Source organism: Magallana gigas, chromosome 10 (genome assembly GCF_963853765.1).
Source record: "Magallana gigas chromosome 10, xbMagGiga1.1, whole genome shotgun sequence".
Taxonomy (NCBI): Eukaryota; Metazoa; Mollusca; class Bivalvia; order Ostreida; family Ostreidae; genus Magallana; species Magallana gigas.
Genome location: NC_088862.1, coordinates 18906682 through 18932162, shown reverse-complemented (window position 1 = coordinate 18932162; position 25481 = coordinate 18906682). Strand labels below are relative to the sequence as shown.

Genomic DNA, 25481 nt, shown 5'->3' with positions numbered 1-25481 from the left:
TATTAACCATCAACTATATAACGACAAATGTACGTTGGTACATTTATTTTTGCTTTTCAATTGTGAAATAGGAACTAAACGATATGAAATCATGTCAGCTTTGTGCTCTTCATGTATTTTATTCTTAAAACTTGGAGTTACATGTATGTTAAGATCATTTAGCTGTTGAAGTTGCAACATATTTCAACTATTATTCACCAGATAAGGATCCATTAAGGCGGCTCGGCACACCAATGTATTATTTGATCAACAGATAATCTGTAAAATACAATTTCACAAAATGAATCGATATCGGCTTTCACTTATTTCATATGATTTTTGTGAGTGTGTATTTTTCATAGAAAAGGGAAAATGAGTTTGTGGTACGAATAGGATATAAAATTTGGTCTTAATTCAAAAATAAAACAAGAACATAGTTAATGTGTTAGCCATCTTTATTTTTCAACCAATAAACAATTGATATGATTTTTAATAACTGCGTAATAAAAGTAGAAACTGACAGAAAAATCGTACAATTATCTATTTCATACTACTGGTATTTCAGTGACTTATTTGGTGTCTGATTCTCTAGTAGAGTTACTGGTTTTCCCTGGGAAGTCGATGACTGCCATATTAGAGAGTATGTCTTGTAGTACATTCATAAGGGACTCTGCTTGTAGTTCAACAGGGGTCACGTCAATCAGTCCATTGATTGACAGACACAGACCTTTCGTTAACTCATAAGTATCTTTCCCTGTACACGGTGTAATAGAGCTTAGCTTCAGAGCTCTAAGCGATTCCTTGCTAAACAATATCCCTCCACTTTGGACCCCGTTGGCTAATCTGGATATTCTACCAGCATATGGACGTGGTAAAGAAGTCCAATTTGAGAGATGTAAGCGCAATTTTTCCAAATAAACAAAATTTGTGTCTGTGGAAAATAGAAACCAGCCCTGTGTGACAAAATAGTTGTCTTTGACGTAAGATATTGCTTCACTTAGCACTTGTTTTGTATCGTAGTCTGTAGTATAAAAGGAATGGTTAGAATGTATAATGGTATAGGGGGTAGTCTGATTTAGAGCTCTTCCTATAAAGGCTAAAGAGGAACATCTTTTGGCCCACGTATTCGCTACAGCGGTTGCAAGCCGGAGTCCGTAATGTTCGTTGATTAAAACAACACAGTGAACCCTTACAGTCTCCTCAAAGTTTTCTTCAATGGTATCATTATCTGTAATATGTTAAATACAAGCAATGATAACGAATGGTACCCAGTTTTTGCTGGGGTTTTTTTTTGTCTAGTTCTGTTGAGCGCCCTGAACGTACTTGTATCATACTCGGTTTTCATTAACGAAATTTCAATTTATTTTTTACACTGTTCTGTATGAAAACGTTAAGGATTCCTACCAAGAATCAGAATAAAAATGTACATGATAGCTTTAAAAATTCGGACTCCTAATACCGTAATACAAGCTTTGAAAGCTTGTATTACGGTTTCAGAGACAGGAGATTTACGTGGTAGTTTTGTCATGCCGGAATAGACACATTGCGATTAAATGCATGCATAAGTCAGTCGTCCCCTTGTTAAGCAGTGAACCTTTACCTTTCAGATCCTTTTTGTCGTCAGTTTTAGAATCCATTTCACTTTCTAGACGCTGAACGTCCAGTTTATGTTCTCTGTAGAATTCATCCAGTAATTCTTGAACACCATTTTCTTTAGGAGTAGAGCTGAATTCGTATCTGATGAAGAATATGGCCGAATTTGGGAATAGTAGAAAATACAGTATCATCCCGAAGGCTGCACCGACCAAAAATGGTGCACTTTGTGTCATGCTGACATCCTAGGCGATCAACCTCTCACAATTTTAAGGAGCCAAGACAGCTAAAATCTAAACACATAAAATGTTTAGTCTACGACAGCTAAAAGATAACCACACAAATGTTTAGTCAACGATGTTCGTCAATAAAACAAAACAAATTGGATCATATTTTTACATATGATATCAAGATCGCGCGGAGCAACTAAGCACGGTGTATCGATTTCTTAAAAGAGTGTTGGTGTGTGTGTGTGTGTATGTGACAAATTCGAATCTTTAATCCAAATTTTACCTTTGAAAACCAAAATCAAGTTTATCATTTTATTAATAGGGTGGATATGCTTAAAAATCAAATTTCCCCAAATATATTTTAAAACAAAAATAAGAAAAGCTCGATCTGCAGAAAAAGTATTGGGTGCTACGTATGTATATAATTATATATTACGTACTTTGAAAGCCATATCTACCATCTCAGGTAAAATACTCCAGTGTCTAATACTAGGAGTTTAAAGAAGTAATAAAAATACTCATAAATATAACTTGAAAAATTTATAAAATTAAAGTATATTTTTAAAGAAGAAATCGATAGGTTAATATTCTGTTTGGTTGCTACAGTATATAACTAGATATCGATATACATCAAAAATGTAATGCAAAGTTCAGAGTATAGTTTATTACATTGTGTCTGGATTTTCAGATAAGGTTAATGAACTGTCATTTCTATATAATTTATGATTGTATGTGCAATTCAGTGCGTTATAGTGGCAAATAGACATACATTTACATTGAAAAGCTTTATACAATACATGCAGTTTCATTATGACAATAACAAATATTTTAATTATCACTGTACAAAGTGAACATCAAAGTGACTTAGGAACATGTACATGTATGTTACCCACCATAGTACAATGCATTCCATCATCCCCATTATACAGTTTTATATTACTGAGGAAAAATCATGCATGTTAAGTTGACAAATGACGGGCTACTAGTGGTTCTAAATATTGTAAAGAGGTGTCAAGAATTCCATCATTCTCTCAAGACCCGTGGTGGGAAAACAGCAAAACCCTTGCACAGGAATACGGTACAGTACTGTTTCCCACTGGATTTAAACAGTGGATACTGGCAGTGCTTACAGTGAAATTGATATACCCAATAGTTAATTACATGTACATATTTCTTGTATATATTTAAACAAACTACTTTAGAGTGCATTCAACAATAATAACCATTTTTAATAAATATCGTACGAAAAGCTCCCACGGAATATATTAATGAAAAAGAGGCATGCCAAACCCAGTAACTTACATTTGCGAGATTAAGATATGGTCCCTTAGTATATGTATGTTGGTATTTGGAGATTCCGGAGTATAGGTCTAATTTTGTCTTTGTAAAATTTATCCTCCGCTACTATATATACTTTATGTACATGTATACGTCTCCTTGTTAGCTATTTACAGTGAGCATTACTTTTTGGATTTACTTTTACCTAGTTTTGGTCACAAAAACTTGTGTGTGTCGGATAAACAGGACGCAGAAAGTTTGTGTAACTACCAAATACATTCTGATTGGTACATCTGCACCAAATCGCAAGGGTTCTCCTCAAAATTTGTGTTTGTTTTCCCTAATATTTTTTTTTGCGTTTTTTGTTCGCTCTCCCTATACCACCCTGAAAAAGTGAATCACATTATTGATAAATCATTTCGTAACTAATCATACTACGTGCCAGCTTCTTGGAAGGTCACTGACATGAGTATATGTTAGGAGAAATTTCTCCGCGGGTATCCCCGATCCCTGCCCTCTCTTAGCTTCAGGAACAGCAAGCGTCTGTCCGCAGGCAACCAGTGGTCACAGAGCAAGCACTGCGTAGTCTTCGTTTCATATTTACATTTTATGCGTATTTTTTATACTGGTTGATGACGGATCCGTTCATTCTACACGTTTTCACACGTAATATCGTAGTATATTTCGGGTTGGACACTTTATACATATATTGTACACAAGACGTGTAGCAACGTTGTGATTACTCTTATTAGTTAAATTTTTACTTCCATCTTTAAAAAAACCCCGAAAAGAGTGAAATCATATATGATTATTATTGTGTAACTGAAAGAAGTGAGCAGGCGCACATACCCCATGCCCCCCCCCCCCCCATTACTTGACAATGCTACACATAATGAATGACAGGGTTTGCGTTAAATACACAGAATAATTTGATAAAGAGCAATCATCAGATCAAAACTCCCTAAATATATGTACATCTTCATCTCTTCCCTCTTTCTTTCACAGTAGAGACCTGATATTTGGACATAAGAGCAACTGATGTCAATGTTATCTGATATATTGACAAGTTCATCCACAACAACTGATTTTCGTAATTTATTTTCTAAAGAGTAAAAATCGTTGTTTTATATCAAGAATTAATGTACTCTGTTCAATTCAAAGGTGGGTGGGGTTAAATTTTTAGGTATACACTACACGCAAATGTAGATCATTCCCTGAAAAGTAAAACTTTTAGGTTTAGTATGGACTGGCCGTCGCCCGTATACTATATATTAATATTTACATTTTCCAGTGTCTTTGCCTGTGATAACACAACGGATCGATTTTGTACTATATACAAATGTAACCCATAATACAAAGGACGCCAAATCGAGGCGCCAGCGGGGTTTGCTTATTAATATTTAAATATATAATCGTACGATGGCTTAATATCATATAAATATAACTAATAAGGAATCATTCTTTGAATATTATGAGATGATAATTTCGGTCGGGGTGTGATCAAATCTATCATAAAGCCCTTAGGGCTTTATTGGATTTGATCACGCCCCGACCGAAATTATCATCTCATAATACTCAAAGAATGATTCCTTATTCCTTATTTAAGTTCATGGAGTACAGCTAAAAGGTGAAAGGGTTGATAAACAACAGTTAACTATGTACCGTCAGCAGTAAAATCAATGTACAGTAGTTTAATCAGATTTAGTAAATAAAACAAATTGGGGGTAGGGTTTGGGTCCTGAGACTTACTTTGATAATATTTGCATCAAAGTTTAAATTTTCTGGTGTGTGAGGAATGGTCCAGATCTAGATCTGCATGCTTTGAGTCTTGCGGATTGAAACATCATTTCAAAATTGTCATTTCAACTCATTTGCCTCTCCATGTAAGTACACTTAGGTGTCAATACCAAAGTAAAAAATCAAGGAGAGTTATTGTTTTCTTTCCTTTGTTAATAAACCTGCTCTTTGACTTGTAAAACTGTAAAAAAGACATTATTTCTTGGTAAATAATGAAATAACGAAAAAGTGAAAATTCCGAGATAAAATATTCAATGTTCTTTATCTAACAAATGACCATAAATATGGAAAGTACAATGTCGGTAAGAGAATGTCCTATTCAAACTAAACACTAAGAAGATTTAACTTGTATGACAACTATAAGATCAAATCATCCGTCCTTTTCAGACTGGCCAGATCCATTCCAAATAATATTAGTGACATGCATACAACACTCACAAAATCTCATCCACAGGAACATTCAGTATAATTATATTTGAAATAAATTACCTAGTCTATTATATATCTAACACATTTCCATGTACATGTAAGTCTAAAGTCCAATGCTTTATACAAGTATTTCACTTCCTTTTTATAGATATTTGTCTCCGACTCAGTTCATTGAGTGAATAAATATTGCATCACAGATGCTAGTACTGTTCACAGATACTGTATAAAGTGTTGTATAAATGCACAAACATCATCATAAATCAGTGTAGAACCATTGCTCGATTTCATTGTAATGATGACAAAAATCTCGGGGGGAGATTATTACTTGCATATAGACACAAATAAAAGTAACATCAAGTACCAAACAAACAACGCTGACTTTGACTTTTTGTAAAGTTCATACTGCATTGCATTGCATGCAAATAAAAATTCAAACATTCTTTTATACACACCCCCAACCCTTCAAAAATCCACATATAAAAATAACCCACTTGGTAACAAATTTAAACAATTTTTCACAATGTTTTAAAAAAAAATAAAGATATTCAAGTCCATACCTAAATTAAATGCAATCATAAAATTTCTGAATACAAGACAAATATCACAGACTAAATTTGCAATTTGTTTTTTTTTGCTTTGGAATGTACAATCTACAGTCCTTTTTGTATTAAATACAGGTGCTGACATTGGCTCTGATGGAGACTTATTCCTTGTCAGTCTATTGGTCCATTCCCTGGGTGACTCAGGCTTTCCTCTGTGAGACGTAATTGCCAAGGTTTAGTTTGTTGTAGAGGTTGACCTTTTGAACTTTCTTGTCGAAGCTCTCGCCGCCGTACTTCTCCCTCAGGCTGTTCCTCAGGACTTGGGACTGGTGAGCCACCTCTCTGCACTGTAAAACACAACATGGACATTACACACAGACCCTGTAGCCAAAATGTGCTGGTTATAAGACACTCTTGCATCTGATCAAATGCAGCCACACTAATTACTTTTTTTGCCATAAACATGTAGTAAAGGGAATGTAACTTATTTTTCAAAATTTTCAATCTGATCTAGTTATTTCCCTTGCAAATCTTATTATGATAGATATGAAATACCTGCTTATTGAATAATACTTTGAAAACTTTGGCCTCAGAATTTAAAGATTTATTTTCTCAGGCCTTGTCTACATTGTTAAAACAGAAATAGCCACAAGTGTATTGCTGAGCAATTCATCAAATGTATATAATTATCAAAAAAATACTTTCCAGAGAAGTTGTTCTAGACTTCTAAAAAACTAACATACACTTATAGTTTATGATCACAGAAATAAATAAGGAAGGATCAATCAACAAATGAACAAATATAGAACATAAAAAATTAAATTCCTTCAATATCAAGTCAAAAATTGAAAATACAAGTATAACAAAGGACATTGATATGTACATACTTACTTATAACTAAAATAAAAAGATGGAGCATTCAAAATCTTATTTTTACAAGACAGTGTATACATTTATCGTTTGATGAATATCCTAAAATTTCTAGGGGTGTTTCTGGGTTTTTACCGTAATTCTTATATGATTGTAGAAGAAAATTCAAGTTCATTACACCCCCATGTTATTACTGTGATACTTAAGACATTAAAAATTAGGTAAGACCCATTTCCCTTGAAAAAACATCACTACAATCTGAATATCTGGATGAACTACCAGGTATATACAAATGTAGGAAAAATAGTGCAAAATCTTCGAAATAAAATAGGACCATACAATGATAAAGATACAGAAAATACTACATACTATGGTACTCATTGTGGAGCTAACCTTTTGAATAGTAACACTTTTGTCCAGTTCTAGGCTTCGTGCTCGCTGTTCTTTCAGGAGGATATCATCTTCAACCTCTCTTTTCCTCAACCTTTCTTCTTTTTCAATTCTGTTGTAGATATTTAAAATACCATTATTTGAGAATAATTCAAATTTCACACATATTGAGAAAACATATTCCATGAGTATCTAATTCCATTTTTGCTCACTAGCACCCGAGGACTGTGAAGAAAGTTTTTGTGGAAACTTTTTTAATTACATGTATTTCAGACAATGAAAAAAAACACAAGTATAAATTTTGAAATGAAATCGGTGAAATTTAAATACATCATTTTTAGTTTACAGCTCTAAAGCTTCTGCAAAATGACAGTGCCTAAAATAGCCGTGATCCATGGTAAATGTCCTTACTGTTTCAGCTTCTCTCGGAGATGCTGCTCTTTCTCCTCCCGTACCTCCTTTGCTTGTTTCACTTTCACTTCCATCTTCCTGGCAACTATTTCTGATGCATGCTCCTCTGCCTATTAAAAGCACCCACTGAGGATTAACTTTGTTTGCCATGAAATAAATATACAATATGGATTTCATGCAATACTTCCAGTTATGGATTAAATTCCCTATTTTATTTTCCATACTAGATAATGATGCCTGTAAATATTTTTCAAAAGCACCCAAATGTTTTTTTCAGATAATGGAAAAACAATTCAGTTAAATGCCTCTGTTTCTAAATTTATTTACTAGATTGATCCTCAGAGAATATTTTAATAAAAGAACATGATCTAAAGAGAGTATTCTAATTTAAAAATTAGTGCATACCAAAATTAGCATTTTCACCAAGTTCACTGACAGATTTTATATATTTTAATCATAATTCAAGATCACATCTGGCATACCAGAATGTTAATTGCACCCAAATGATGCTTTTACAGTATCAAAAATAAAAATTGGTGTTGCCCTGTTTTTGGAGACCATTGGAGACTCTCACCATTTTCCTGTGGTCTGTAATTGAAGATCTCCATTCCTCCATCTCCTCCTCCAGTTTCTGCTGAGCAAGCTGGGCCTGCAGAGATTTCTTCTCCCGCTCCATTCTAACCACAAAATTAGAGCTTTGTTCAGAAAACTTTGTTCAGAAAACTATGTCTATCTAATTTCAAATAATATATCACATCTTTACTGTCATAATTTCATGGCAAATTTTTAATGGTAAATTTTACATCGTTTGATAAGAAATTGCTCTGTTTTTCATGGCAAATTTTTAATGGTAAATTTTACATCGTTTGATAAGAAATGGCTCTGTTTCACAGGTATTTATTTACTTGTATTATAGTTAGGAAACGTCACATTCGAATTCATATTTTAACCCTATTTATAAGTTTTATAAACAGTTTGTGTAATTTGTCAATAACCTGAGCAATTCGCGGTTTTCAGAGGAAACATTGAACATGAACAACATGAACATTGAACATGAACAAACAAACACAAAATTCAATGAAAAAAGTCCAAATCATTTTGAAATCATGATAAAAATTTATTTTTAACCAGTGGATGTTTCAATTCATGGGGGGAAAAAAACAAGTTATGTGAAGTTTTATTTGGATGATGTACTTCTGCTTCAGTCTACAGTGTAAACACAGACCTGCTAAGGTTGAATCCTTATGACCTGCTGAGATTGAGTTTCTTACTGACCTGATAAGATTGAGTTTCTTATTGACCTGATAAGATTGAGTTCCTTACTGACCTGCTGAGATTGAGTTCCTTTCTGACCTGCTGAGATTGAGTTTCTTACTGACCTGCTGAGATTGAGCTCCTTACTGACCTGCTGAGATTGAGTTCCTTTTCCCGCCTCTCTATGGCCTGTTGGTGGTTGTAGGAGGCGTGTATGTGTTTCTTGTTGATGCTGGCACGGAGCCCCTCCTCCTCCTCCCTGTCACACACAAATCTCTAGTTACTCAATGTACCCTGGTCTCACACAATTCTCAAGTTACTCAATGTACCCTGGTCTCACACAAATCTCAGGTTACTCAATGTATCCTGGTCTCACACAAATCTCAAGTTACTCAATGTTCCCTGGTCACCCACAAATCTCACATTACTCAATGTACCCTGGTCACCCACAAATCTCAAGTTACTCAATGTACCCTGCTCTCACACAAATCTCAAGTTACTCAATGAACCCTGGTCTCACACAAATCTCAAGTTACTCAATGTACCCTGGTCTCACACAAATCTCACATTACTCAATGTACCCTGGTCACCCACAAATCTCAAGTTACGCAATGTACCCTGGTCTCACACAAATCTCACGTTACTCAATGTACCCTGGTCTCACACAAATCTCAAGTTACTCAATGTACCCTGGTCTCACACAAATCTCAAGTTACTCAGTGTACCCTGGTCACACACAAATCTCATGTGACTTAATGTCCCATGATCAATACATTCAAAACAGACATCCAGTAGAAATCACTCATCCAGATTTTTTCAATAATTTATATTATTCATTTCTACTCAATAAATTGCTTTTCTTTTAATTGTTGTTTTTAAAAAAAAAATCTATTTCTGCTCTCTTAATGTCCTTTTCTTGCTGAAAGTTTATATTAAGTTTGAGAATTTTAAAATCAAGGACTTCATAAAGGAAAGATAAGATACGTACTCTGTTAACTTTTCTAGTTCCCTTTGTCGCTGCTCAAATAATTCTCTCTTACTTCGGTCCTCCAAAAGTTTTCGCTGAAAAAAAATATTTACAAACCTTTTCTTCAAATTGCATAAAAGTGAAGACTATCTTAAGCAGATATCTATGATCGAAATCTAAAAATGATACAATATTAGACTTCAAACTGCTTATGTGATAAACGTATGATGACAGGATAATGAACAGATTACTAGTATTTAATTAATTATAAAGAATGTGAAACATCATGATACAGCAAGTTTGAATGTGTAAAGCTAAATACTGCAAAATACATTTTAAAACTTTCCACTTCTCTATTTCACAAACCAACTACCAAGCTGTCAAACTAATTCCTGACCACCAATGTTTGTGACTGAGGCTTCACAAATAAGAATTCAAACCATGAAGATGTACCCTTTATTTGCAGTGGTTTTTTTTCTGACAAATACACACCAATGCCACAGACATTTCTCCCATAGGAATAAAGTAGGTTTACAATATCACTACAATAGAATGCTTAATTGTACAGAGAATTAGGCACATAGTTACCATGGTTTCTTGCAGAAGACGATTTTCTTTTTTCTGAGAAGCTGACCTCAGATCACTCTCACTTTTCATTCGTATGAGATCCCTCATTTCCTCCTCATCTCTCGACAAAAAAGTTTTGTTGGTTTCCTACATTAAATAATATTCAATGATACAATGTAGGAGAATGGGGAGATAACTGAATATAGCTCGCTAAAAATATTCATCTTCCCAGCACAGTTATCTTTCAATGCATGCATTATTACAAATAAACTGTAAATGCAAAATTTAATTGTGTAAATATGACTTCTTTCATTCTTAATTCTGAATCTTTTATTTGAATCCTTTTCACTTTTATTTGTGGTAATTTTAATTAAAACCATCCAAAAACTGTCATGTCTTCCAAAATTTTCTTCAAATCTAAGTTTAATATTTTGGAATCTGTATATTATAAACAAACACCCCCCCCCCACTTTTGGTGCCACCACTTTTTTCTTTCATTTAGTCTTCTAGCTTTTACCTGGAGTCTCTTCCGCAGATCTTCCTTTTCTTTCTTCTCTGACAGCTGCAGGTCCTGAAGTTCAAAAGTGGTGTAAAATTTAAAACAAAGAATTTGGTTTTTTTTTTCTTCAGATTAATATTGTCACATACTCTCATTTTAAACTCTGTTTTATTGATTTGATTTTGTTTCACCTTTTACAGGTATACACATGTACAGGTACACATACCCTCATTCTGAGCTCTGTCTCATTATTTTGTCACACCTATTACAGATATATATACAGATACACATACTGTAAATTCCTTATTAAACGAGAGGAATTAATATCCGCCTAAAATCACGAGAAGCACATCTCGCAGATTTTAAAACCTCGCTTTAATTTTTCGGAGAGATGTAAACTATCAGGGAATATGATAAAAAAAATTGGTGTTTGCAATTTTATATTTTCACCATTTGAAGCATTATGACAGAATCTCGAAATTAGGTACTCGCGTAAAATAGGGAATCTACAGTACCCTTAATACTGAGCTGGGTATATACAGATTAACATATAAACCTCACTCTTTAGAACCCATGCTATTAACCTTACACCAGATATAAGTACATGTATACACAGGTACACCTACCCTCATTCTGAGCTGAGTCTGTGACCGCCTCTCCCAGCCATGCATGCTGCTCTGTAGGCTTTTATTAACACTCTCTTTCCATTTCTCTTCTTCTTTCTTTCTTCTTTTGTCCATCTGTTTCTGTTTTATTAGAAATATTTAATACAGATTTCAAAATTGATTGTATTATTACATATAATATGTTTATTTAACACACAAGCTATTAATTAAGCATTGCCTAAACCCACTATTACACAGCAGACATCTAATTAAGCAACTATCTTAATTTGAGAATCATGTTTTATATCCAAAATTTGCATAATATGTCTCTGATGTCTTGGTATATCGGTATCTGTCCCCAATGGTTTGACACTGAAGATATCAATTGCACTTTGCAAATACAAATTAGTTGGCATGGTTATGTCTGCCTCCATTTTAAATGTAAAAAAATGTCGTGAATTTTACTGAATGATATTTGACAGATACTAACTAATCATGCCATTGGATTATGTTTTATAAAGAATTTATGGCTGACTGAAACTGAAAATAATCTAGAATGAATTGCATGGCAGTTGTATCACAACACATTTTTTCACTCAAATCTAAAGCATCAACAATGTTTAGACTTAATCTCATCTTGTTTGTTTACCGACCTTTTTCATGTCTCTGATCCGGTTCTCTTCCGCCAACATCTGCCTCCTTTTCATCTCTGTTCTGACCTTGACCTCTTCCTCCAGCTTCCTCTGTTCCCCCCAGGCCAGGTCAGCCACGAAACGGTCACGGTTCGCTGAAATCTCACCTTCACCTTTCATCATCATCAATTCTAAAATTCTCTGGTCCTGCAGATAAAAAATGTATGTCACAGATATCTGTACATGAAAATTAAGGTGGTATAAAAACACCAAAAAGTTAAGTTTTTACCCAAACTCCTCATTAACAACTCAAAATGAATAAAATCCTCAAAATTTCAGAAATCATTGATGTTCTGAAGTAAATTAGACATGAAATTCCTACTGATACTTGCTCTTATTTTTACACAGGTAATATTGTGATATAGACAACATATTTCATACAGCATCAACGTTAAGCCAATCATTATGACCAGAATTACTTCAACTTATGAGTTTGTTCACGTACCCTGGGAGTGGCTGTAATGTTGGAGAGGTCTTGTGATTTACTGAGGGTTTTCCTGAGTTTCGAGTTTTCTATTGGCCGAGCCTCTCTTATGGAGCTCTTGTTCAGCAAGGAGCTGGCAGACAAGGACAGGTTGGAGGCACTCTTACTTCTCCTCAAGGATGACGACTTCTTGGCGGCCCTATAAACAGAGATTACATTATGTCGTTTGGTTCTAGTCTGCACTGTAAAATTTTGAAGTGCAATATGTTTAAATTTTTAAAGGACCAAGTCCTACCCACTGATTCAGGGTGTCAGTACTTTTTGATAGTAAGAGTGTTCTGGTGTTGTATATTGTCTAGAAAAACTGTGATCTACAGTGTATGTCATGACTTGCAATGAATTTAAGTATTATGAACATTAGATGAGACCAAGATTGAACAATCAAGAACTTAATTCTAAAGTTGATCAGATTTTCATCCATCAGTACTTCCTGACTTTAAAAAATTTGTCCTAAGTTATAATGGTAACGTGTTAAAAATAAAGTAGTACATGTAAATTTTTTAAACTCACAACTTTTTGTAATATAATTTTCTCAAAGTTATAAAACATTTTAAATTGGCCATGGAGGGTACTTTACAGATGGAATTTATATCAAATACTGTAGACCTAACATACAAGTAAATCATGTGGAACCAATATCTTCCCTATCTTTACCTTTTCAATGGATATTAACTCTTGACATGGTTTATTTTTTATCCACAATGATTTATTCAAGAGTTTTATCTTTAAATTCATTCTTTTAATAAACAGTTCTACATTAGTTAAGCTGGAGCGTGGAAACACAATTTACCGAGCTGATTTAGGTCTCTCTTTTCTAGACAGGAGTTCATTTCTTAACTTCATACTTTCTTCATGAAGCTCTGACATTCTGTAAAAGACATATACATGTATAAGGATTATCTTACATTCATTGTAAAGTGTTACAGGGGTATCATTTAAAATCTATGATTTCAAAATTACAATATTGTGTTTTTAATCTAAACAGAAAAGTTCCGTGATTCACCAATTCTACAGGTGTGTCATAAAACTGGAAATACACTAAAATCATTACCGGTAAGTATTTAAAAGTACATGTGATTGAATACTGCATCTGATAGGTAAAGGTTATGTGTAAAATTTCTCTGGTAGCCTGTATCTTTCATCACATACATTTAAAGTGACTTCAAGTAGCATTCCCTTTAATTCTAACTGGGACAACAGGCATTTTTGTTTTACTCCAATAATGTGGTGTTTACACTTCATTGAATAATTCAGGACAAGCAAGATCTCAATTCATTTTTTTTTCAACCTCATCCAAAATCCTGGGAAATCTTAACTATCTATGTAGAACTACATGTATGATGATTATGAGAAACTTTACAGGTACAGCATAGTAGCATTTACCTGTGATTGAGTTCATTGGGGGTGACCCTCTTGTGTCCCACTGAGGTTGACCAGGCCGTTCTACTTCTCTGCAGACTGCTCTTACTTTTATTCAGGCCTTCATCTACAAATTCCAAATATCAAAGCTATTTTATAGAAACCTCTTATTAATTGACAATCTCATGAATATTACGAAGAGGTGCATGAGATAATTTATAGTCATTCATTCTTTTTAATTAACTCTTAATATCAGTGCATTTGTAACACTGACCCAGTGACCCTGTTGTATCAATAAGCAGATTGAATTGGTACAACTTGATATTCTTTTTGCAATACCTTCCATCATTTAATGAAACAAGCACACTGATGAATTGTTAGATTCTGCAATATAATTTTTAGTGGCCCAGTTCACAATTGAGCTGCTTGCATGCCTTCGTTTGGTTGGTACAAAATTGTTTTAACTATATATTTGTTCACTATACCGGTAAATGGCTGCATAATCAATCTGATTAAAATCAGATCCTTGTGCTCCCGTTTTAGTGATGTACCTCGTAGCAACACTTCATTAAAACGGGAGCATCGAGGACCTGATTTTAATCAGATTGCTGCATAATAAAACATGCAGGTGGCAACCATGCAGTTATTAATGAATTGAAATTCATTCCATGTATAGAGCGATGTCTATTACTTGTTACCTTTTATTTTATAATTACCTTCATGTATTTACATAAAAAGTAAGGTTTTTTTTTTCATTTCATTAACTACTGTGGTTTCATCAATATTCATTGAATACCAATTTTCGTGGATTTCGTTGTTAAGTTGATCCACGAAATTATATGTTCAGCGAAGTGCAATTTCTATTCCTTGAAACTGTGATTTTCACTTTATCCTGAAAATTGATACCCTTGAATATTAATGAAACCACAGTAAACTTTAATCCAACGAAAAGCTTTGTAAGGAAACAAATAAAGCCTTTTAGTCACTGCTTCAGTACAACAATACCTGACAGGGTCCGAGTTAGTCGGCCACGTGCTGAGGGGGATCGCGCGGACCGGGTTCTTGTCACTTGAGACTTTCCACTTCCTTTTTTTGCAGATTTCTTGCTTGGAGGAGCAATTTCAATCTTATTTCTCTCATTCCTGCAGAGCCGTAATTTTCCTGAATAATTTGTGGACAAAATAAGTGTTTTCATAATGAAATACACTTGCATTCATACTTTAATAACTGTTTAAGCAATGAGTCTTACTTTGTCTGTCATGCTCATGTTCATCATAAACATTGTAGATTGTTCTAAGGGGAATGTCTTGAGGTAAAAGTTCTTCTTGAAAATCTGATAACGGTTTGTACAACAGATTCACTGGCTGTAGAAAAAAACATACAGTAGTGCATATACACTGAACAAACCACTTGTCCATTGGTATCAAAACTTAAAACTTTGATTGTCAAAAACAACAAAATCTAATATACATTGAAGTTTTAGTAGATCAGATACAAATGGGATAAATAATCTTCTCTTTTGGTGAAGCAAACATCTTATTACATTGACACATTTACATTAAAATGATTAAATAGATATAATCATGAGCTATTCATAAAAATCACTGTGCAATTCCCTGTTCATACTGTCAGTAATAAATGTATAATACCTTTACACCAACTCTAGCACAAGCTTCTAGAGACCTTGGGCTTGTTAGGACATATTTACTATCCTCAAATTTAGGATCCTCGAAGTTGAATAGGTTTATCTGAGGAGCGGATGCACTTCCATTCTCTGCAAATAAATTTTTTAAAAATATCAGTTTGTACAGAGACATAAATAAGAGAGATTGGCAACTGATCGAAATCTCGCGAAATCCCGCTGTCCCTATTGTAAAGTGTTCCCAGTTTAAATCAGTATATCTTTCTATCGAAATATAAACAGCTAAAACCTATTACCAAAACATTCAAAATAGTATATTTTCATGAGTTTATGTCATATAAACAATATTAAAAGAGGAGTTTTAGGAGGAAGTTCGCTACCCGTCGTCCCAGATTTCGCCGATGTTTTATAACTGGCCAATTTATTTTCTATATATTAATCTCAATATTTTTAAATTTTTTGTTTAAAAATGTCTAAAACCTATGCACACTATTCATTAAAACAATATTCTTTTGGTTTTTAAAAGATCATTATCTCAGTTTACTTAATGTAGTTCTCAAAGTAAGGTTGGTCCCATACCATTTTTTAACAACAAAACACGCTAATGGCAGAGTTGCCAATCTCTGTTATTTATGTCTCTGGTCTGTAAGATTACAAACATTTGAATTATTTTCAGTGCTGAAACGAATGTTCGAATATTCACGAATGAATAGTAAATTTCTAATATTCGAATGTCTATTTAGCATTCGAATATTTGATCACGTTTGACATCCATATTAAGCACTGTAAACTATGCAGCATCGTTTTATTTCGTTACGATGGAAGAAAAGCTGGAAACATTTTACTCTGAATGAAAGTAAAGACAAAGCCATCTATGACTGCAATGCTTGGTAGAGTCTATTACTTAACCCAGTAATAGACTCTTCCGCCATGCTTGTTTACATTGAAAGTAAAAGCAGGGTTTACATGGAACGGAGACAAACATTGTGGATTTTTCAATTCATAAAAGACGATGAAGAAATAATTTGCTTAAAAGTTTGAATGAGTGTGAGCTACAGAGAGTTAATATCGAAAGGTACATCGAAAGTTTGTTTTTAAAAGTTACCTTGATATAATTTTTTTTTTTTAAATAAACAGAACATTTCCGGAATTATGAGTGTTATTGGTTTTCTTTTTAATACTATATCAAACATGGCAGAAATATTTGGAATGACTTACGAAATTATGTATCGGTCTCATACAGAAGTCAGGACTGCAGTATATTATTAAAGAAGTAATAAATCTTTTGATTGTAGTTGATGGAAATCAAAAAACAAATTAAGTATTATATAAATAGTGCCTGTTTGGGAGGGTAACAGTTGAAATTGACACCCCGAGAAAACCATTGTCAACCGACGAGAAGCGGAGGTTGACAATGGTTTTCGAGGGGTGTCAATTTCAACTGTTATCCTCCCAAACAGGCACTATTTATTTTGTTATACTGAATGTCTCAATTTTAAAAGAAAACTGAACTGCTTTTACATAGGAATAACGTGAATTCTACGGCGAACTGTACGCGCATAATTTTCGCGCATGTAACAATTTTTAATGTTACCCGTTGCTAAGTGCGTTGCTAACACTGAGGGTAATAGAAAAAATTATGAACTGCGTCTAAACCAATCAGATTTCAGTATTTAACATGAAAGTATAACAAATTTATTTATTATTTGCATAAAAATTGAATGCGCACCTAATTGAACGGATACTCATGCATTAAGTGTCAACTTCGAATTGACGTGTTTAAACAGTCTACACATACACCCACATATTAATACAAACTATCAAATATGCTTAATACCTTGTCGACGACATCTACAAATATTCGAATACGAATCAAAAAGCACTCTCGAATATTCGAACACTGATTTATGGTATTCGTTTGAGCACTACTTGTTAATTGAAAACACAATAACCAAATACAGAAACAGCTCTGCATCTACATAATTACAAAAAGCAAATAACTATTAAATAAATTTGAATATCCTAAAAGATATACCATGATTATTTTGTTTTCATCTTTTTATTTTTGCAGCGAAAATACACAGGTATACACAGTAGGTAGCTAGATCTGTAGAATTTTTAAATTGATAAACCGCTTGTACGTAAGAACCATAAGTAACAAATTGTTTAAACGCTGAAATTTTATGGTACTATAATGGTTTTAAAACTTAAGAAGGTTCTGATCTTATGTGTGACTTCTGCCTAAAGACCTGTCGGTGCATGTTTTCTATTTTACTTGTCCACATATTCATAATCTAATAACATAATTTAAATAAGGACGAAAAACTTAAAACTTACTTTCAGTATCAAAAAATTCGTCGTATGTTGTCATTTTTTATGCTTCTGTTTGTTTATCTGCAAAACACAAGATTAAATCATTGCACACTTTGCGATATCTTTCAAAGCGCCGCCATTCGTAAACATCAATTCAGTGTCGGTAAAACGCTTGTTAAAAACCGACTTCGATAAGAGTTTGCATTTCCGTTTTCATTCGCGAATTCGAAGTGGGCTGGAAAAAAAATGAAATAAAAAAAGAAAACAAAATTTAAAAACAACAATAAAAATAGTCAGAAGAAATCGCTAAAACCGTCAAAATTACATATTTTTGGAATGAAAATGCGAAATTTGCACCTACAGAAAAAAATTTACGGTATTTCAAGCAAATACTGATCAGCATACAAAAACATCATGTTTATTTCAAAATTATTTTAAAATGATTAGGCTATATTTTAGATTACACAAAGTTTTAAAAATAAATTTCGCCTTCAATATACTACTGTATTATAAATATCACAAAGTTGTTGATATTCATATCACCCCCTCCCCCTCATAAAAATTGATGAATTAGATTTATTGTTGACACTTTTACATGGATTTTTTTATTATCGCACTTCATATTGAATATTTTAATTAGTTTTTTACTGTATTTTTATAAATGCATACTTATTCTCTCTGCCTTTAAGAACCAGAAGAATTTCATCGATCTTGTTCAAGTGATTAAATTTTTAAAACAGGTTTTCAATTATTTCGCAATTCTTAAGACGTATCTAAATTAAATATTTTAAAACTTTCAAAATGTGTATGTTTGTAAGAGCACCGCATTGTAGGTAATATCCATATGTGTGGCATGCTTTAATTTGTGTGTTCGAATACATTTTGGTCAGGGTGTATAAATAGTAGAGCCACGCAGGAGCATTACATCCCAAAGTTCACTTGCTAGCAAAAGAAAGTAAAGGGCGCCTTATGGCGGAATACAAGAATGAAAAGCAAAATGTAATGAGTTGGGCCGGTAAAATTCAAGCATAAACTTGAGATGTTGTACAATTGTACTCGAATAAGATTTATAATAAAAGAAACCCTAGCGAGCAGCTTTCTCGTGTACACATGTAATACTCGTTGTTTATTCATTTTGTACTTTGTTTTAACTTTTGGACGAACAAAATGAGAGAAAATATGACGTACATGTACTTCTACTTATATTAAGTGTGCACTACCCTTGTACAATTACAATGTCAACCAACAAATGCAGGGGCATTGCAGGTACAATATATATAACCCTTGTAGCATGTCAATCCGGCCTCACTAATTTTCAATACAAGGAATTTCAATGATACAAAGAAGTTTGGTATAAGGACTTTAATATACATAAAAACAACAAATCTGCAGAGAACACACAAGTATAACAACACGGTCATGTCAGAGGCCTCAAAACTGCAATTTCGGATTTATAATATATTAAAAAGATCTCTAGTGTACATTTACCGGTTTATGCAAACAAGGATTACAAAGTTGACATGACGAATTGGTACACAAGAACAATGGGGAATAAGTTTGTGCAAATGTCCATTGGCTTAATCATAAAATGCAATATAAAATTAAAATTCACGCTATAAAATAATTATAAAATCGATATCTGTAGTCATATATTCACAATATAGAAAAAATGTCCGTGTGCTGATCAATTTACAAGAGGAGATTTCTAATGTTATAAAACCTCTCTCAATGGTTGATCAAACTCTTTTACAATCATATTTTCAGGAAAAATATAATTTAGCATTTTTAGTGGGAAATTATCAATTGACTTACAACCTTTAAAAAATGTGAAAAAAAAAAAAAAATTGCACCCAGTTTATGCAATAAATGTTTAATTAATAATGTAATAATTTATTTGATTTGTATGAAGCATTTTTGGTGGAAACCTATCACGAGAAAAAAAACTGCCGCTTTGAAAGTTATACAAAGCAAAGAGTTGATGATCCTTTTGGATGGGATGAACATATTTATATTTTTTTTTCACTTTCCACTACAGATGTTACACACTAAATCTTGACAATATTGGCTTGGTAGTTACAGGAAAAAATGTAAAAATTACACAATGCGTATATAAAAGGTAATTAAGAGACAAAACAGCAACAAGTCACTTGAATGATATGGGCGACTTTAAAAGTGATACAGATATCTCTTATCATATTGGTACATGGGATTTTGGTTAAATGGTCTTTTAATATCAAGTGACTTGTTGCCATTTTATCTCCTTTTAACATCACTTGTAATATCATTTTAGAATGTATGATGTATGCAATAAGCTTCATGAACTTAACATAATACATGTACCACATACCAACTCCAACAAAACTAAATGCCAAAATCCTTTGACTAACATTCAGATGTATAGTAAAACAGGCTTATAAGGAAGTATAATTCATAACATCTAAAAGATTCATTACACATATATATAATATACCGGTATACAATTTGAGATTAATGGGAAATAAATCTAAAACTTCACTGTAAAAAAGAATTTCTCATAATCATTTTCACTGTAACAATTTTTTACTGTAAGATGCCATCATATTTTCCAGAGTGGTTACCCATGAAACTACACCTCAATTAAATAAATTGAATCCACAATATTGATAAAAATAGTTTCATTCAAATTACGATATTCACAGTAGTACAATTGTACAGGAAATCTATGTGGAGAGATGAGCTTATAATATCCAAGGTTCATCCATAGGATATAAGTTGCTATCCATAATTTTTTTTTTATCCACAATTGTAAATAAATAATTGAAAATTATACAATTCATTTTGCACGATTACCCCATAATTAGTTGATGAATGAATGACAAACTAAATTGTAACAGAACTTGGTGTAGCAAAACGGGATAATATATCACAGAGACGACATTTTTTTAAACACAAATTTCTTAATGGTTGGAATAATTTAAAACCTGATTGTTATATACATTATGTACTCTTCATCAAGTCCATCACTCTTTATTCATCACTTGCACACAAGTTACATAACAAGGAATCAAAACAGATTTCTAGATATTAAAAATCAAAACATAAGTAGCAAAAACATATAAGTATACATACACAACAGCAAATTTTCAAAAATGAAAAAAAAAAATAGAGAGAAAAAATATCCCAAACTATCACAAATAAACATTTGTATATCTTAAATTCTATAATATTTTTTCAATAAAAACTATGATTCTTCACTTACAAAAACATGTAGAACTCAAAACAAGATGTCTAAGGGTCACTCCCCATATATAGCACTGATTTTAACCTGATGAGCAACAAAGTACAGCTGAGCCAAATTGTTGACTAACCCCCACATTACTGAATAGTGGCCTCTCTCTGACCAGTGAGGAAATAGATCATTTACAGGAATTTAAACTTCAATAATCTTAAAACTATTTTACTATTTGTTTTAATTTTCAAACAGTACTATGGCTACAATTTTATGTAAAATTGAAAAGGACTAGGAAAAATTTATATGTTTTTTTAAATACAGTGTATAAAATTCATTATTTCTAATCATCTCCTCTTGAAAGTGGGTCTTTGTTCCTCATTTAAATAATAACAAACTTGAAAAGAACTTCACCCTATGATCATTTAATTTGGCCTACTTTGATTGAAATTCCTCATAAAATGAAAGTGGGAAATTCATCAAGCTGCATTCAGCAACAGCTGTGATGTTGACAACAGAAACCAGAAAGATATATTTGCATTTCCATTGTTTTTTCCCACTGTAAGCCCATACGGAGGAACTGCAATTATTTTTCTATAATGGCAATTGCTCTGTCTGTATACTATGACGTCATAAAGGTGTGACGTCATATACTTTTCCATGATGTTATAGATTTAAACCACTTTACGATACATCATGTGTTTTTCTCCAACTCCATAGAATTGATGTATTTTTAAATTAAAACATGTCTTTAAAACATTTTAAAGGAATTACTGTTATAACATATCATTGATTCTGTTCACAAATCTATGTGAATTAAAAAGATACATTACATTCTGAATGTTTATTTTTGATGCAATAGCTAAATATCAAGGTCTAGGCTAATACAGGGTATTTGCGAGTGGTAAAATGCAAATATGAGTAATAAACAACGATTATTTAGTGAACATGGCGTTATGAATAGCAACTGCTCTGCTGGCATATTTTCCATGATGCGCTAGCGCGCATCATGGAATATGCCAACAGAGCAATTGCTATTCATAACACCATGTTCACTAAATAACGTTGTTTATTTCTTAAGTAAACACAGAAAACTTCACAAATCCCACAATTTCACATACTATCAAACTGAAGACTAAGTAACCGTATATATATAGTTTTATATGGATGTATAGTAAACTCCTTTGCCTGGTTTGTAGGACTGGCAGGTATTATCCTCATTTATGAAGGGATGCTAGGATTTCACAGGATATACACATACATGAAACACACGTCTCTTGGAATGTCAAGACTTGTTTTGATTTTGTCCTGAAGAGATTTCAGTATATTCAGGAGGACTAACATCACCTGTCAAAAGAAATAAACATATTAATGCAGTGCACCTTTTTTATTTATTTTTCTCAATTTCATGTTCATTGTTAAATTTTATGGTTACAACAAACTCTAATACAAATAATAAACCAATATTGATAAAGAAATTGATTTTGAATTCTATTGAGGAAAAGATAATGATTTTACATCTCGTGTGAGAAAATATCTAACACAGGAAGCAATAATTAATTGATTCCTCCTTTCCTACCAAATCACGCTGTAAAATTTTAACTACAATAGGAATGGTGGCTTTATTGCTTACAGTTTGGTTTTTTCTTGAGGTTCAAAGACTAAAAGAAACAATAGTGACTTTTATTACATATCTTTGAGTGCAACTTAACACTGGAGATTTTAAGGTGTAATGAGCTGATCGGGGTAGCAGTACCTTGTTTGTCTCCAGGGTAAGGAGGTGGTTTAGCTTCGAATTGGTTTTTTGGCAGGTTAGCCACCTACAAAGAAATAATGTTTATGATAGTTAAACCTGTCCGATCAGTTGGTAGAGCACCTGACAATGATTCAGGAAGCCCGGTTTGGTCCATCATTATTTCTCCCATCCCATTACATATGCATGAAAATACAAAAATTTGCAAGTAACTGTAGTAAACCAGTATCATCAGTTAAAATGTATCTGTATACATGTATTTGATATGTACTTGTTACAGTTCAGTTAGAGGACTGAGACAGGAATACCTCAGAATAAGGCGGTGGTAGAATGCTGATGGACGGCTGCAGTGTGATGGGCTCTGTCTGGGGTGAGGCTGCAGCAGTGTGACTAGGAATGAGGCCCAGCCCCGGGGTGGTCCTGGCGCTGGTCCGCCCCCTGTTTACATAAGTGTCTCTGGGCATCAGAAGAAGGCGTTGTTTATGCTTGTAATAGCCACATCCCCCAAAACAGGACATCAGAATAAATAGAATGACAAACCTACAATCATCAAAAACAAACTGAACATCATCATAAAAACTACAAATTTTTTCTTTATGTGAAAAGTTCTGGCCTAAATAAATGAATCAAATGATTCAGAGCATTGTAGAAGCCAATTGGAATGTAAGAATTCAATCATTTGGGCTATTAATTTCATTGACTCTATATGTACTCAATACATATTGAATTAAATCTTTAACCAATCATTTAATTTAATCATATCTTTTGTTTCTAACATTTTAGAAATCAAGAATAAGAAACCCTACCAAACTTGTGAATATTTACAAAACAAGGATGAATAAAATATACATAATACATTACATACCTGTATCTATCTACAAAATTTTCTAAATGCTATTGTACATGTACCTCAGGAATTTTTGGGCATTAAAATTTTCACTTAATATATTCCTTAATTAGGTCAATAAGTCCAATACCATGCGCAAATCTTTGCTGTGCACAATAAATATACAGTTTTATTTTATGGGTGGAAATGTAGCTCTATGGTCCATCAACCCGAATTTCCCCATAGAGCAACAATTCTGCAGCTAACAATTGTACCAGTACAAGTACTACTTTAAAAAGTTTACTAGCAAATTATACTATATTGTAATACTTGCTTTGTAAGGAAAAGAAATGAATTCATGGATATATACATGCAATGTTAAGATTTTTTTGGTCCCTTGCACCATATGATAATTATTATTGAAATCTTCCTATTTAATAGATTTCATATCACATATGTGATCGTCAGAGTGGTAACAATCACAGGTGGTTAAGGACAGGATCGACCCCCCCCCCCCCCCCCCACACTTCCACCCCACTCCCAAGTATATATAGACCCCCAGACTTTTTTTTATTAATAATTATCCTTTTATGACATATTTCTAATCTAATTAAAAAAATAAATATAGTCCCGGGGGTCTATATACTTGGGGGTGGAAGTGGGGAGGGGGGGGGGGGGGGGGGATCGATCCTGTCCTCAAGCACCTGTGGTAACAATACCAGCACCAGATAGCTCAGTTGGTAAATCACCTGAGTAGAGATTCAGGGGGCCGGGGTTTGAATCCCAGTCTGGTCCGTCATTATTATTCCCATCAGTTACACATAATATAAAGACAAAAAAAGGATAAAAATTCACTGACCAAAAGTACCACAGGTTCCAGAAGGAGATTCTGTAGGTGTATGACACGCTCTCCTGGTCCTCCACACAGCAGTGGCCTTCACAACACGACCCACACCTGGGTAGATAACAACGCTATTGCTGTACAAAAATGTCATCAATCAACTAAACCTTCATATTACAAAATGTTTCGTTTTTACCTTTCTCCAGTATTGGGACAAATGATTCCCGAAACCTATAAATAAGAGAAAAAATATTTTAAGACACATATTAATTATCTATATTTTTTCACCCAAACAATCAGTATGATCTCCAATTTGAGGAAAGAAATTGTTTCTCAATCACATTTGATAAATCACGTAATTGATACATGTAACATATATACATGTATAAGGTGCAAAATAATGTTTCTCGATGAAGAACTTACAGCTGGGATCTCATACACTATATATACATGCATGTGTATTCAATAGTATGATGTACATGTAGGCTAGCATTTTGTACACAACTGCTTCAGTCACAACTTGACAAGTACTGCCACAGAGTGGACACAAATTAACATGACTAACAAATGGTTATTGGTATAATATATTGATAGATCCTAATAAATCCATAATATTAGGCTTAGCAATAAAATAATAACACAGGCGCTTGTTTTAAATAGTTGGCTTTCTGTGTGGTAAATAAGCATACTGTATAATACAAGCGCAAGTAAAAAATACGATATTGGACTGCTTTGGAAAATGTGACTTCATTACACACATTTTAAATTTCTCCTTACCTCAGTAAATGTAATAATAAACACAAGAATTGCCCCAAATATTTGGAAAACCCCATCAAAACGCTCCATTTTAAGAACTGTTTTCTTCGCAGCTTCAGCAACCGATTCTTTGTATTGTTTATATATTTCGTATACCGAACCCGATATGTTTAATTCCAAAGGCTGCAGCAAGCTC

General features: G+C 33.2%; 2 protein-coding genes across 2 annotated transcripts; both read right to left on the bottom strand.

Annotated features, from left to right (window-relative positions):
- Nucleotides 1-5120: 5120 nt before the first annotated feature.
- LOC105345790 (coiled-coil domain-containing protein 177) lies at nt 5121-18065 on the bottom strand. Its single transcript, XM_011454087.4, has 17 exons — nt 17926-18065; nt 15596-15720; nt 15196-15310; nt 14952-15107; nt 13971-14073; nt 13378-13455; nt 12549-12726; nt 12065-12250; nt 11433-11552; nt 10825-10878; nt 10329-10454; nt 9762-9835; nt 8925-9032; nt 8094-8196; nt 7520-7629; nt 7112-7220; nt 5121-6195 (listed from the first exon to the last, which is right to left on the bottom strand). Exons 1-17 carry the CDS (start codon nt 17957-17959, stop codon nt 6049-6051), a joined length of 1926 nt encoding a protein of 641 aa, XP_011452389.3. The 5' UTR covers nt 17960-18065; the 3' UTR covers nt 5121-6048.
- A 1183-nt stretch (nt 18066-19248) lies between these two features.
- LOC105345795 (uncharacterized) lies at nt 19249-25446 on the bottom strand. The gene is made up of 6 exons (XM_011454101.4): nt 25307-25446; nt 24726-24760; nt 24548-24643; nt 23171-23402; nt 22866-22929; nt 19249-22456 (listed from the first exon to the last, which is right to left on the bottom strand). Exons 1-6 carry the CDS (start codon nt 25373-25375, stop codon nt 22395-22397), a joined length of 558 nt encoding a protein of 185 aa, XP_011452403.3. The 5' UTR covers nt 25376-25446; the 3' UTR covers nt 19249-22394.
- Nucleotides 25447-25481: the final 35 nt, after the last annotated feature.

What these genes read in the sequence shown, in the direction of transcription:
- LOC105345790 (XM_011454087.4), bottom strand. Translation starts at nt 17,959, where the DNA reads ATGACAACATACGACGAATTTTTTGATACTGAAA. An exon ending in GAGAGACCTAAATCAGCTCG is followed by an intron (nt 12,727 to 13,377) that starts GTAAATTGTGTT and finishes CTCTGTTTATAG; the next exon opens with GGCCGCCAAGAAGTCGTCAT. An exon ending in AAAGTGTTACTATTCAAAAG is followed by an intron (nt 6,196 to 7,111) that starts GTTAGCTCCACA and finishes TGTGTTTTACAG; the next exon opens with TGCAGAGAGGTGGCTCACCA.
- LOC105345795 (XM_011454101.4), bottom strand. Translation starts at nt 25,375, where the DNA reads ATGGAGCGTTTTGATGGGGTTTTCCAAATATTTGGGGCAATTCTTGTG. An exon ending in TTATTATTACATTTACTGAG is followed by an intron (nt 24,761 to 25,306) that starts GTAAGGAGAAAT and finishes TCTTATTTATAG; the next exon opens with GTTTCGGGAATCATTTGTCC. An exon ending in TTACCCTGGAGACAAACAAG is followed by an intron (nt 22,457 to 22,865) that starts GTACTGCTACCC and finishes TTCTTTTGACAG; the next exon opens with GTGATGTTAGTCCTCCTGAA.